This window comes from Galdieria sulphuraria, assembly GCF_000341285.1.
Source record: "Galdieria sulphuraria unplaced genomic scaffold scaf_11, whole genome shotgun sequence".
Lineage (NCBI taxonomy): Eukaryota > Rhodophyta > Bangiophyceae > Galdieriales > Galdieriaceae > Galdieria > Galdieria sulphuraria.
The window spans coordinates 23,161-35,067 of record NW_005178464.1 but is presented as its reverse complement, the minus strand read 5'-3'; the positions used below and the strand labels follow the sequence as shown (position 1 = coordinate 35,067).

Sequence of the window (11,907 nt, the reverse complement as noted above, 5' to 3'; positions counted from 1 at the left end):
CCCGTCGACTCCTCAAATCAAAACGTACTCTTTGTTTATTGCTTCAGAGTCTCATATCTGGAACCAAGAAGACTAATATCGTGATATGCATCTACAAAGTCTCCTCTGAATTTTTGATTATTCTTAGCATAATATTCAACATATTTTAGGAAGCGAGGCTCTTCCAACAAAACCAAATATTTGTCTTGCGTGAAAGACTGCGAATTGGTTTGCTTGTTATTCTTTTGGTTGACAAGCTTCTTCAGAAACTGATTGCTAAACTTGATCCCAGGAAGTTTCAGCTTCCGTACCTGTGTTCCCACAGCAACAGTTCTCTTTCCTTTCTGTGTAATGTCACCATATGTGAATTCTGGCTGATCAAAGATATCCCAAGTATCAGAACTTTCCTCCTCTCCTTTTTGTTTAGAATTGGAGAATTGTTCACAAACTTCGGATAAAAAACCCAAAGCTCCTAAGAACAAAACGCAATTTCTTGTTGCTTCTAAGCCAGCCTGTTGGAAGTCTTTTTCCAACGCATAAGTATATGAAACATCTTGTGTGGATCTGGAAAGTTGGCTTTCATCATCCGGACCAGAAACATCTTCTCTACCAACTTGGAGTTTTACTCTTGGAGCTCCAACAATATCCAAAGCAACAGATCCAGCAAATGCAATATAGTCGCCATAACCAACATCGGAATAACTCTGGTGAGCCTCTTCTATACTTTGATAACAAGAGGACAAAAAGGCGTTGCCTGGACGTTGCATCTCAAATCGCAAACTTCCATTTAGACCTCCTTTTTTGGTCTGTTTTGAATAACTCAAGGCGTCGTGCAAAGCTAACTGTATATATTGTGGTAGTAAGTCGAGGTTTTTACTCAAAGTATTTCTCAAAGTTTGTTTCAACCGATTGATTGTACTAATTGTCAACTCCTTGTCTCCATAACGATCTATATCAAAGAATACTTCGGCATCACAATATAAAGGAAACTTTGTCAAAGAGGTAGTTAGTAACCCTCCCACTGAAGTATAAACCAATGCCTTGGATAGAAAAGTTCTCCTCGATACCTTATTGTGGTTCATCCATATTCTCCTAAAATAGGGAGAAGCTGCCGTTTCCAGACGCTTCTTATTACAAGAGTAACACTTGTTAACAAAGTGGTCTTTCCAGACACGCCAAGCACCAACGAAACATGCCATCACGTTCAAGCGATTAACCGCTATAAGATACTTACGAATAAATAAGATATCAAGTCTATTTGAAAACATTTTTTATATCAACTATCATCACAATGACTCGGTAAATGATGGCTATTAGCAAGGAATGAGAAGGTCACGTTTATACATTTCAAAAGAATCCAACGCTTCAAAGTGTCTCGTATGAGAAGAGAAGGAATTTTGCTTTCATCAGAAAAAGTAATCCACTTTGAAACCTAGAATGCCAAGTATCGACACCTGTTGGAAGCAAAGAAAACAACTCAAAACGCCTAGTTTTATTTCTTTTGTCTATTGTCATAACCACAACAACCAATATGCTCTTCGTTACAGACAAAGTCTCTTGAGAAGATCCTGCCTTCTTCCGTTGAAACCAAAGAAAGGAAGGAATAGCAATCTTGATTATTTTTGTGAAGCTTCCAAGTCTGAATCCTATTCAACGTCTTCAGGAAACGTTAGTTCTACTCAATCTTTAAGTTTGACTGGGAAACTTTGGAAAACTTACACAAGTACAACTACTTTATTGACCAACCTCTTTCCACTCTGGACTTTATTAGTTGCTATGGTAGCTCTAAAGAGACCAAAGACGTTTACTTGGCTATCTACCCCTTATTTCACTTTCACTTTGAGTGTTCTTATGCTCAGTATGGGAATAACCTTATCACCTCGAGATTTCAAACGAATTTGGAAGAGACCTGGTATTGGTGAGTTATTTCTATCATCTTTATTTCTATAGTATGTAAATATCAAAGAATAGTAATACTGCAGTTTTGTAGTTGCTATTTTCTAGTTCCTTTATTAGCTTATCTTTTGGGGCGATTGTTCAAGTTACCATCCGATATTCTTGCTGGTCTTGTTTTGGTAGGCTCAGTCAATGGTGGACAAGCTTCGAATCTATGTACTTATATAGCAAAAGGAAATGTAGCTCTTTCGGTAATAATGACAACGGCAACCACTTTAGGAGCTATTATTATGACTCCATTGCTTTCCCAATTTGTGTTAGGAACCGTTGTTCAAGTCAATGCACTTGGAATAGCATGGTCAACCATTCAAGTGGTATTGATCCCTATTGCATTAGGTATGGCATTGAATAGGTATTTCAAGTCGTTTGTCGATATTATTCTTCCCGTTTCTCCCGTTATTGGAGTTATGGCAACATGTTTGGTTGTTGGTTCTGCTGTGGCTCAATGTAACCAGTTGATTCTAAATGCTGGAATATCTTTACAAATTCCTATTTTCTTATTACACTTGATTGGTGGAGTTTGTGGGTATTTTCTGCCTCATTTTTTGGGTTATAATGAAGTTGTATGTCGTACAGTAGCAATTGAGACTGCAATGAAGAGTAGTGCCTTTGGCTTTGTCTTGGCTTGTTTGCATTTTGCAGCATACGGAGTACGAGTGCCTTGTGCAATATCTGTTGTTTGGATGTCACTTGTTGGTTCTGGTTTGGCTGTGTTTTGGAGATATAAGCCTGTGCAAAATTTGAAAGGGTTCCGAAGTGATTTGGCACAACGTCTTCGTCAAAAGAGACAAATGGATGAAATGAAATGACTGATATTTCATGAGGATAAGGAAGACAAAGAAGTTATAAACTTTTACTTATAAAGCATCCAAATATCTCCACTATCCTTTTTTCTCTGTTTCAATGAAAACGTCGAATCACCGTTGCAAAATATTTTCCTAAATGTTCTGCGTATTGCATCTCATAAGGAGAAGGCTGTCTACTGCCATCAGCTCCTGCAAAGGTACCAGGTCCATAGGGTGAACCTCCATGTGGTTCTTCAAAAGAGAACATTTCTGAGCCAAAAGTATATCCTGATAAGAATTTTTCAAGATATAAATGCAATTGTCAAAACTTCACAATTCTTGACTCACCAGAGGGAACATATAACAAACCCAGATGTGCCAATTGACTTATAGCTGTCCACGCAGTAGTTTCTTGTCCTCCACCCTGAGTGCCTGTTGAAAAGAAAAACGAAGCCAACTTGCCGTTCAATGAACCTTTTTGCCATAAATCTAACACCAAATATTAGTACATTTGGTGGGTGTAAACTATCGCTATTTCAAAACTCTACTCACGTCCTAAAGAGTCGAAAAATGCTTTCATTTGAGCGCAAATTGCCCCAAACCTTGTAGGAAACCCAAAGATAATACCATCTGCTTCTGCTAGCTTGTTGTGTTGTTCAAAGGTTAAAATAGGATCCTCAGGTTTCGGTGGAGCTCCTAATAGTTTCAGCACTTCTTCAGGCAAAGTCTCTGGAACTTGGAAAAGTTCTATATCACAATTGCCACTCTTCTCCAGGCCTTCCTTCACAAGATCTGCCAACTTCTTGATGTGTCCATAGGTAGTATCTAAAAAGAAGACTATTACTTGACTCCTTCGAAAAAAAATGATTGATTCTTACAATAGATGATAAGAACTTTAAACCTGCGAGATTGGTCTGGAGCAGCTTCTTTCTTTTGTTTCTCTAAGGTGGCTTCTTTTTCAACAGTAGCGGAGGCAACTTTCTTTTGCTGTTGCTCATTTTTTGTTCCAGCTGCTTCTCTTTCAGCGTTTCTGTTTGCACTAGGAGTATTTATTTCTTCTGAATCTCCACAACAACCAAAACAAGATAACAAGGAAGACATGTGTCCGTATTATCTTACTTTCAAGGCGGGTCCACTTGGCAATGAGAGATTCAAACCCAGTGTCTCATTAGTTTGAATATTCTTGTATCCGAATATCTTTCCATTTCATCATTTGCTGTTCACACCAATGGATCACACACAACTACTATTTCAAATAAGGAAATGGTACAATTGCCACGTCACTGGAACAGTGTCTTCATTTCTAAAGCATTGGTCAAGTTTTCATGTTACATTCGACAACTTTTGTGATTCCCTGTATAAAAAACAGCAATTTTATAATATTAGACAAATATAAAAAGGAATATGTTACATTGTCTGAAGCTTTAGAGAATAGGGAAAGACTTTCCAGATCCTTAAGCAATCATAGGGAACCAGAGTTCTTAAAAGACGCCTTTGAAAAATATTTGTCGCTGCTTCCAGATTTGGGAAGGGTCGTAGAAAAGTCTCAAACCATCTCTGACACGAATTTACAATATCAATGGCAAAGTTCTCTATGTGCTAACGGCAAATTCTATTCTGGTTCTTTTTTTGCCTTTGAAGTGGCTATGGCATTAACAGCGTATGGTAAATTCACTATAGAAACTATCAAGTATTGCGCATATTAACTTTTTTCCATATAGCTATTTTGAAATTGTCCGTAGCTGAACAAAATTTTGCTTCTGAAGAAGAACAAGAAATCAACCAAGTAAACTTTGGTTTTCTAACAACCTTAGCTCTTTTGATCATGCTTTTTGTGTTGTTAGGTTTCTAGGTATCTTTGTGAAGCAGCCGGAATTTTTGAATATTTGCAAGACAATATTTTACCTGAATGTATCATTCAAGCTTCTATTCCAACTCCACCAGATATTCATCCCAATGCAGCTGCATTCATGAATAGGTTTGTGAAAGCAGACTTTTTCCAACTTGTCTATATTTTGTAGACTTGCTTTAGGACTTGCTCAAGAGAAGGTCATTCATAAAGCTCAGTTGAGATGCTCTTCAGAAATGACTCTATTGAAATTGTGCAATGCTGCTGTACAGTTGTTCACCCAAGCCATAGCCAAAGTCACTTGTGTTCAAGGGTGCGAACCAGTAGCTTCAACAATATTGAAATTTGCAGAATTTCATTTGCTTCTTAGTAAAGCGATGTTCTGCTTTTATCTTGGTAAAGTTTCGGATATGAAAATGGAACATGGCTTGAAGGTTACTTGTCTTCGATATTGCTGTGAAATACTTAAAAAGGAACAAATTCAAAAGTTGTTGGGAAAGTTTTCCTTTACCAAACTTACTTATTCTCAACAAGCATTATCAACAGAAGCTTATCAATTGTATCAACAGTATCAAAGGCAGAATTCTATAGTCTATCATGAAAAAGAACCTGATTGGAGCACAATTGGTTATGAACCAGAAAGACTATTGGTCAAGAGCATTCCTTTTATGCTCTCAGACAATGACCGAACAATAACTATTTCTCAAAGACTTCAAAATTTGCGAATACAAGAACCAAAGAAGCAAAATATGTCTATTGACCAATCCAATTCGAAAGATAACCAAGAAGTTAAAAGAAAGTCTAGGAGCTCACGAAGTCGAAGAGTTGTAGAAACTTGTACGGAATGAAATGCATTTATTGTGGAAGACCCTACTGTTTTGTATGTAATTATGAAAAGCCTTAACGTAGTGAATACTAGAAGACTAGATTGGTTTGAGACTGAAGAGATCATATTAATTGAAAGAGCGATATTATCCAAGACAAAATGTTTTCGCAATAGGACAATGGATAAGACATTTGTCGAAGGAAACTTTTGTTTGGAAAAGGATACAACTGATACTCTGAAGGAAACTGTAAAGAGAATAAAAAACCTTTGTGTTGGTCACCCCGCGAAGAAGAGGGAGTACATACAACAGGGTATTATTCCCTCGTTACTAAAACTTATTGACCGAAATGACTCAGAGTTAACTGTAAGGAAAGTCTTGTTGTGTTTTTTTCTTCTTGTCCGAACCCTTTTAGTGGCAAATTTGTGGCACTATAGGAATCTTAGCCAACAATAACGTGACCGGAGCAGAGCAAGTTGTTTCAGCTTCAGGCCTGAGTACCTTACTTTCGTTATTATCCTCTAATGACGAGCGACTAGTGAAACAAGCCTCACAGTGTATACTTTCAGCATTGAAATCTGCAGAAAGCCCTGTAAAGATTTTCTTGGAGAATGTTCAACTGTTAGAGAGCGTTTGTAGTTTACTTTGTTATCCACAGGCACCCACAAGTGTACGAGAATGCACCTCTGTTATTCTGACAAGGTAGGTACCCTTTCATTACTACAACCTTGAACTATTTATTTGCCAAAAGCTGCCTCGAAAAGGCTGATTTTGATCAAGTTATGGACTGGTCTCGAATATCAAACTTCTGTTTCGAGAAGATCAAGTCATACAACTTGAGTGACCCTAGAACATTGACGCCCTATTTAACTATTTTGAAATCTCTTACTATGAGAAATAGGTAAATATGTATTTTATAATTGTTCAATATACGTTGAACTGGAGTTGTAGAGAAATTGGAAAACAGTTTATCGAACATAACCTTGTTGAGCTTCTTGTGGAGATCATGAGAGGCGTAGACATGGCTATGAAAACTCTTGCGTGCAGAGTATATACAAATTTAATGAACTTTAGTCTTTTATCAGAAGACCAAGCTTCCAAAGACACTGCAGTTATCATTATGCCTTTATTGAACAGAATGTTATCCAACACAGATAAAAACATACGGTTAGAAGGTTGCAAGATGTTGACTCAAGTTGTTGCTATCGGAGAAATCTATCAAAAACAGGCGTTTGACTGCAACTTGGTTCATTGTTTGATAGACCTGGGACGTTGCATAAGTATATCCGATATAGAAGCGGCATGCATTCTTTTACAAGCAGTAGCGGTATCTATATGGATTAAAGCATTTCTTCTGATGAACTTTACTTATCCATGACTAGGCTGTATGTTCTCTTGTGGAGGAATGTCGTCATTTAGTAATCGAATCCAGATTGTTTTCATTGGTGGTCAATAGTTTGGATACTTCTTATCCTGATTTGAGAATTGCAGGCTTGTCTGCTTTACGATCACTCTCTCGTTCAGTTAGAAATTTACGTGCTTCTTTAGCGGAAGCAGTTTTGATGGAACCTCTGCTAAGGAGTCTAAGTGATGAAAATAAGCAGGTGAGAAAGTTATCGTCATGATTCATTTGCCTGTAAACTTTTTTAGGTTCAAATACAAGCACTTTCTACCATATGTAATTTGGTTCTCTATTTTAGTCCTTTGAAGAACTCATTTCTTGAAAGCAATGGCTTGACAACTCTCTTGAATCTTTGCTATTCGAATGATAAATCCTTGAAATACTATGCTGTATGGGCTCTTAAGAATCTTCTATTTCTTTCTGGTTCCAAAATGAAAAAGAGAATTATTGAGGAGATCGGAATGGACTATATCTTTTGTTTAATTGAGAAAGGAGAAGATTATTCCTTCCAGGAACAGGTATTTATTGGATAGGTTATGACAACGAAAGAATTATAAAAAAGAAATTTCTGTAGGGAATGAACTTACTGCGCAATCTGACTTGTACTTTTTCAATAGAATGTGAAAAGGAAACAATTTTGGATTTTATTGATGAACATTGTTATCGTCTTGTTCTTTGTATTCAAGGCAAGTCCAAACTGTTTGGGCTTTAAGTTGCCACTCACATTATTTTTAGATTCTCTACAATCTCCCTGCATGGAAGTTGTATTACAAGCGTTATATGTCGTTTGTAATTTTGTAGTGGGAAGCGAAAGACACAAACAAGCAATTTGTAACTCGAAAGTTCCCATATTGTTGCTAGATTTTCTGACCAACCCGAATTATCTGATTCGAATTGCCGCTATTTGGTGTATTATCAACCTCATTTGGAAGGAGACGAATGACATAAATGATGTCGCAAATCTTGCGGATTGTCGGAGGGCACGAATCGCATCTTTTATGGAGATGGGTTATGAAGAAATGTTGGAAAAGTTGCTGGTAGATTCAAATGTTGAAGTTCGTGGTCGAGCGGAGACGGCCCTTCAGTTACTTCGAGATCGGACAATGTCGGAGTCTGCAGATGAAAATGATTATGAACAAATGTCACGGGGTATTTTGCTATGAGGTGATAAGTATTTTATGGAACTCTTGTTTTGTTGTAAGGAATGTCAAATGCCATTGTCGATAGGTTTCCATATTGATTAGTTGCTACCAAAAAAAAAGAGTATTGATCTTATTAGAGGCTTTGATTTCTTCTATTGCTATTTGTGATTTGTTTTCATTGGCACAGTTATGGTTTCAAGTTTCTTTTATACAATAGTGTTACAGTAAAACAATGGAAACGTAAGTCAAAAAAATTATCTAACAGTATTGTACAACGTTATCGAGAATCGGGTTCATCCTCTCGACTTTCTGTCTTGGAATGCAGACACAATGTTTGCAAAATGTCTTGAAAAGAGTCTATCTTGCTTCGCATCTGACTCACTTCATGTTGAATCATATTCAATCTTCCATAAATGTTTTCAAGCAGTCCAAAGACACATTGTACATCTACTTCATCATCTTGCGATTGCTTTATTTCCGCTGGCTTCTCTTTGGCTGTGTTCACTGGACTCTTATTCATAGAGGATAATTGACAGGTCTCATCGCTCAAATTTTTGTTTTCCAAACTATTCGATTCTTCTCTTATTATTATTATTATTATTATTATTATTATTATCATCATCATCATCTTCTTCTTCTTCTTCTTCTTCTTCTTCCTGTGACCACTGTACGTTGTCTAAAGACTCCATCGCCTCCAAAATAGTTTCTTCGTTGTCATTGATTGACATTGCTGAGGAAATGGCGTTACTTAAAGCCTTTCCATTCTCCTCACATTGACTAAGATTGTGATTGGTGACTTCTTCCACAAGGGAATCAACTTGATGAGCATCCGTTTGCTTCTTTAAACGACGGCTCGGCCTTCTACATATACGTACTATGAGATCAATGCGATTTCTCACAAATAAGGGATGGCCGAATTCCCAAGCTTCCGGATGTAGCTTGTGAAAACCATACTGATTGAGTTGACGAACAAAACTCGAAAAGTTACTGTGTTTGTAATATCTGGGCAACACTTCGTTCTCAAACCTTATTGGATGCCAAACTACGAACGACCGTCCACTCTTTGTCCAACAACACAAATGTTCAATATCTTTCTCTTCAACGATGGATAAGAGTTTTCTTAAGAAAGGAGAAGATATAGCAGCAAATCTTTCCTCATTCACTTCTAACTTCACCTGCTGATTACCAGCAGTTTTCAAGGAATCACTGGAAACCATAGAAATAATCGGTCTGCTTTCCGAATGCGTTCCTTGTTTCCATAAGTCGGCATTTTTGTCTTCCACCGAATATGAGAGGGCAGCTGTCTTCGAAATTTCGGGGTCCATTTGATGATAGTTTTGAGTGTCGCTTTCAGTCCTAAAAGGTATGTGTTTCACATTTTCTTTTGACAGGTTGGCGAATTCAGAGTTATGCGGAAAGACGTAAGGAAATGGATACTGTAGAATTACAGGATAGGCATATGTCTGCATGGAATTTTGAAAATTTGAACCGAGAATATGTGCAGAATGTTGTATCGGTAAATTACTTCTATAACCATCTTGAGTTCTGTTGAAATGGTTGCTATTCATATTAGGAATAGCATTACCGGTATATCGAAAATCAGTCCATGACCAATGAGGAAGCGAGTTTGACTGTATAGCTGTCTCTACAGGAGATGAACTTGCTAGTTTTAGATGAATTTCCGTATCGGCTTGTTCGGCATTCTTCAACATTGCAGGAAAATAAAACGGTGGATACGGGACTTCTTGTAGAGGACTTTCGGAGTGGTTTAAAACCTTTTCTATCTTTGCAGGTTCGCTGGTTAGTGTCATATCAAAGGGAGCAGTTCTTGATGCATTATTCGCAAGTATAGTTGCTGAATTTTGAGTTCCAAGATTGTTACAAGTCTCACGAAAGGGAGCCACGGCGTTATTTGGAGAGGAGCCTGTCATAGCAAACCAAGTTCTCGCCTTTGAGCTTGGATACGTATCCTTGTCACTGAGTATTGTCTGGCGAGACAACGGTTCTGAAGCACTATCCCTATAACGTTTCTTCAATCCTTCTAAAGACTCCAAAACATACTCCAAATCACGTTTACTGCCTTTGTTTTCACATTCAATGGACTCCTTGGTTGACAATAAACTCTGAGGCTTATCTTCAATATGAGTTCTTGACAATTCGGAGGAGAACTTTCCAGTTTCCTGATAACTAGGGCTATCTTTCATATATAACAAAAAAACTTTTGGCAAATTTGAATGTCTATGTCACTTGGTATTGCTGGTGTTTTCTTATAAAGTGTAGAAGCTCAACTCTTTTCTAGAGATGAACCATTGCTCGTTGCATTTCCTCGGTCTAACGAAAAACACTGCAGAAGGTAATTTCAAAATGTAAGAAGCGTGGCTTCTACAAATATCTTCAGCGAGTATAGACAGATTTTATGAGGACCATTCATTGGAAAATGAATGGTTGCAAATGGAATTGAACAATTGAAGGATCCCGTTCCCATTGACATGGGTGATGATTGGCCAATCGCTCTCTCCACCAATTCGGATGAATGGGCGAATGGTACGTGGAGAAGAATTAGGAAAGAAGGGTTTCTTATTACACTTACAGAGTAGATACTGAATGGAATAGTTAATATGGCGAGAATACTATTTCTTTGTGCTTTTATTAAACTTTAATACTTCTTGTTATTGCTTTTCTGTCTAACTATTGACCACTTCAACTTGGTCCATCTCAGTAGCTAATATAATGCCAATAAAAAAATTGAGAATTTCGGGTGATCCTTTCTGGTGCCTTCCTGCGACTTTCATTTTTCTCTTCCATTGGCGCCAAATTTTACTATAAAACAAACACACACACACACATATTGTATGAAGTCGTGTACAAACATAAAAAACAAATGTCTGTCAATATGTTTCCTCTGCTTTCCGAGCTCTATCTCATGTTATTTGTAAGTGATATATCTTTCTATCTGAATATATATAAATTCTAATCTTCTTAGGCATCTTCACTTGTAGCTCTTGTAACTGTTTCTTTCGGAAATCTATCAAGTACTTCAAGATTTTGCTTGGGCTTTAAGAACCCCCTTTACTGCATTTTTATAGCAACTTACAGTGCATTAGCTTCCTTGACCACTCTTGCTTTACTTTTGAAGTGTTTATGTTTGCAAGTTCTACGAACTAGTTTTCTTGAAACCATAGCAGAATCTAGACGAACTTTCTTATTTGAACTAGTTCTTGTGGTTTTTCTTTTTGTCTTCGATGGAGCAGTTAGTATTGCTGTTCTGCTAGGAGAAGCCGGACTTGACTATTGCAGTCCTTTAGTTTTTGGATATAGTTCTAGAGCTTGTGAAACAGCTCGTACTGCGTTGATAGCTATTTGGGTTTCCTTGGTTCTATACGTGATTCTTTGTAGCGTCCTCTTAACCAAATTGCGTAATATGAAAGCAAACATTCATTGATTCCTTTCCTTTGATGCGAAGTGGTTGAAAAGGCAGCCTTGTCATGGCATCGGGTTATGGTCTAAAAGGAGAAGTTGGACGCTGTTTTCCTTTCTTCATTGACCTTTGTGAGGTATTTTGTTTGCAAGTAACTTTAAATTCAACTTAGAAGACTTTAGTGCATGTTGAAAGCAGACAGCCCCGAACAGTGCGACGATTACAGGGACGACTACAAGGAATGTCTTTGGCATAAAAAACAGGTACTTTTGTGAACTTTGTAGGGCTCGTTCTCCTTCTGAAGTTGATCTTTTGCTTAGTTGGCACGAAAATATTTAATAGACAAAGAAATCAGGAGAAGAAAACAACTTGGTCTTCCAATACCTTCAGGTGATGAGGACGAGAACGAGTAGTAGGAGAAACTTTTTTTAAAACTTTATTTGGTCCAAGTAGTAAATAAGCTTCTTTCAATAAAACTCGAGTATTTCAAAAGAACAAAGTTTTTACGAATAATCTCATTTGTTTCTTGGGAATAATATTTCTGGCGGTGAA

General features: G+C 37.4%; 7 protein-coding genes across 7 annotated transcripts; 4 read left to right on the top strand and 3 right to left on the bottom strand.

The window, feature by feature from the left end:
• Positions 1 to 6: 6 nt before the first annotated feature.
• On the bottom strand, positions 7 to 1,257 carry Gasu_16980 (ascorbate peroxidase). The gene has a single exon (XM_005707393.1). The coding sequence runs from the start codon at positions 1,245 to 1,247 to the stop codon at positions 36 to 38; it is 1,212 nt and encodes a 403-aa protein (XP_005707450.1). The 5' UTR covers positions 1,248 to 1,257; the 3' UTR covers positions 7 to 35.
• Positions 1,258 to 1,267: 10 nt separating this feature from the next.
• Gasu_16970 (bile acid:Na+ symporter, BASS family) lies at positions 1,268 to 2,772 on the top strand. Its single transcript, XM_005707392.1, has 2 exons — positions 1,268 to 1,897; positions 1,951 to 2,772. Exons 1-2 carry the CDS (start codon positions 1,417 to 1,419, stop codon positions 2,742 to 2,744), a joined length of 1,275 nt encoding a protein of 424 aa, XP_005707449.1. The 5' UTR covers positions 1,268 to 1,416; the 3' UTR covers positions 2,745 to 2,772.
• A 4-nt stretch (positions 2,773 to 2,776) lies between these two features.
• Gasu_16960 (Trp repressor binding protein) lies at positions 2,777 to 3,977 on the bottom strand. Its single transcript, XM_005707391.1, has 4 exons — positions 3,599 to 3,977; positions 3,273 to 3,545; positions 3,069 to 3,209; positions 2,777 to 3,008 (listed from the first exon to the last, which is right to left on the bottom strand). Exons 1-4 carry the CDS (start codon positions 3,819 to 3,821, stop codon positions 2,836 to 2,838), a joined length of 810 nt encoding a protein of 269 aa, XP_005707448.1. The 5' UTR covers positions 3,822 to 3,977; the 3' UTR covers positions 2,777 to 2,835.
• A 20-nt stretch (positions 3,978 to 3,997) lies between these two features.
• Positions 3,998 to 5,442, top strand: Gasu_16950 (protein tyrosine phosphatase). Its single transcript, XM_005707390.1, has 4 exons — positions 3,998 to 4,385; positions 4,442 to 4,506; positions 4,565 to 4,698; positions 4,742 to 5,442. Exons 1-4 carry the CDS (start codon positions 4,046 to 4,048, stop codon positions 5,415 to 5,417), a joined length of 1,215 nt encoding a protein of 404 aa, XP_005707447.1. The 5' UTR covers positions 3,998 to 4,045; the 3' UTR covers positions 5,418 to 5,442.
• Positions 5,443 to 5,447: 5 nt separating this feature from the next.
• Gasu_16940 (armadillo/beta-catenin repeat family protein) lies at positions 5,448 to 8,366 on the top strand. Its single transcript, XM_005707389.1, has 8 exons — positions 5,448 to 5,759; positions 5,809 to 6,095; positions 6,145 to 6,294; positions 6,345 to 6,720; positions 6,776 to 6,997; positions 7,044 to 7,313; positions 7,370 to 7,481; positions 7,531 to 8,366. The coding sequence occupies exons 1-8, from the start codon at positions 5,460 to 5,462 to the stop codon at positions 7,956 to 7,958; spliced, it is 2,145 nt and encodes a 714-aa protein (XP_005707446.1). The 5' UTR covers positions 5,448 to 5,459; the 3' UTR covers positions 7,959 to 8,366.
• Positions 8,367 to 8,392: 26 nt separating this feature from the next.
• Positions 8,393 to 10,167, bottom strand: Gasu_16930 (heat shock transcription). Its single transcript, XM_005707388.1, has one exon. The coding sequence runs from the start codon at positions 10,139 to 10,141 to the stop codon at positions 8,504 to 8,506; it is 1,638 nt and encodes a 545-aa protein (XP_005707445.1). The 5' UTR covers positions 10,142 to 10,167; the 3' UTR covers positions 8,393 to 8,503.
• Positions 10,168 to 11,277: 1,110 nt separating this feature from the next.
• Gasu_16920 (NADH dehydrogenase (ubiquinone) Fe-S protein 5) lies at positions 11,278 to 11,902 on the top strand. Its single transcript, XM_005707387.1, has 3 exons — positions 11,278 to 11,491; positions 11,538 to 11,618; positions 11,676 to 11,902. Exons 1-3 carry the CDS (start codon positions 11,423 to 11,425, stop codon positions 11,766 to 11,768), a joined length of 243 nt encoding a protein of 80 aa, XP_005707444.1. The 5' UTR covers positions 11,278 to 11,422; the 3' UTR covers positions 11,769 to 11,902.
• The last annotated feature ends 5 nt before the right edge of the window (positions 11,903 to 11,907 follow it).

Coding starts and splice junctions, on each gene's coding strand:
- Gasu_16980 (XM_005707393.1), bottom strand. CDS start 1,247: ATGTTTTCAAATAGACTTGATATCTTATTTATTCGTAAGTATCTTATA.
- Gasu_16970 (XM_005707392.1), top strand. CDS start 1,417: ATGCCAAGTATCGACACCTGTTGGAAGCAAAGAAAACAACTCAAAACG. Junction 1,898..1,950: donor TTGGAAGAGACCTGGTATTG/GTGAGTTATTTC, acceptor ATCAAAGAATAG/TAATACTGCAGTTTTGTAGT.
- Gasu_16960 (XM_005707391.1), bottom strand. CDS start 3,821: ATGTCTTCCTTGTTATCTTGTTTTGGTTGTTGTGGAGATTCAGAAGAA. Junction 3,210..3,272: donor ATTTTTCGACTCTTTAGGAC/GTGAGTAGAGTT, acceptor ATTTGGTGTTAG/ATTTATGGCAAAAAGGTTCA. Junction 3,009..3,068: donor TTTGTTATATGTTCCCTCTG/GTGAGTCAAGAA, acceptor AATTCTTATCAG/GATATACTTTTGGCTCAGAA.
- Gasu_16950 (XM_005707390.1), top strand. CDS start 4,046: ATGTTACATTCGACAACTTTTGTGATTCCCTGTATAAAAAACAGCAAT. Junction 4,386..4,441: donor TATGGCATTAACAGCGTATG/GTAAATTCACTA, acceptor TTTTCCATATAG/CTATTTTGAAATTGTCCGTA. Junction 4,507..4,564: donor AAGAACAAGAAATCAACCAA/GTAAACTTTGGT, acceptor TTGTGTTGTTAG/GTTTCTAGGTATCTTTGTGA.
- Gasu_16940 (XM_005707389.1), top strand. CDS start 5,460: ATGAAAAGCCTTAACGTAGTGAATACTAGAAGACTAGATTGGTTTGAG. Junction 6,721..6,775: donor TTCTTTTACAAGCAGTAGCG/GTATCTATATGG, acceptor ATCCATGACTAG/GCTGTATGTTCTCTTGTGGA. Junction 7,482..7,530: donor TCTTGTTCTTTGTATTCAAG/GCAAGTCCAAAC, acceptor CATTATTTTTAG/ATTCTCTACAATCTCCCTGC.
- Gasu_16930 (XM_005707388.1), bottom strand. CDS start 10,141: ATGAAAGATAGCCCTAGTTATCAGGAAACTGGAAAGTTCTCCTCCGAA.
- Gasu_16920 (XM_005707387.1), top strand. CDS start 11,423: ATGGCATCGGGTTATGGTCTAAAAGGAGAAGTTGGACGCTGTTTTCCT. Junction 11,492..11,537: donor TCTTCATTGACCTTTGTGAG/GTATTTTGTTTG, acceptor AGAAGACTTTAG/TGCATGTTGAAAGCAGACAG. Junction 11,619..11,675: donor GTCTTTGGCATAAAAAACAG/GTACTTTTGTGA, acceptor TCTTTTGCTTAG/TTGGCACGAAAATATTTAAT.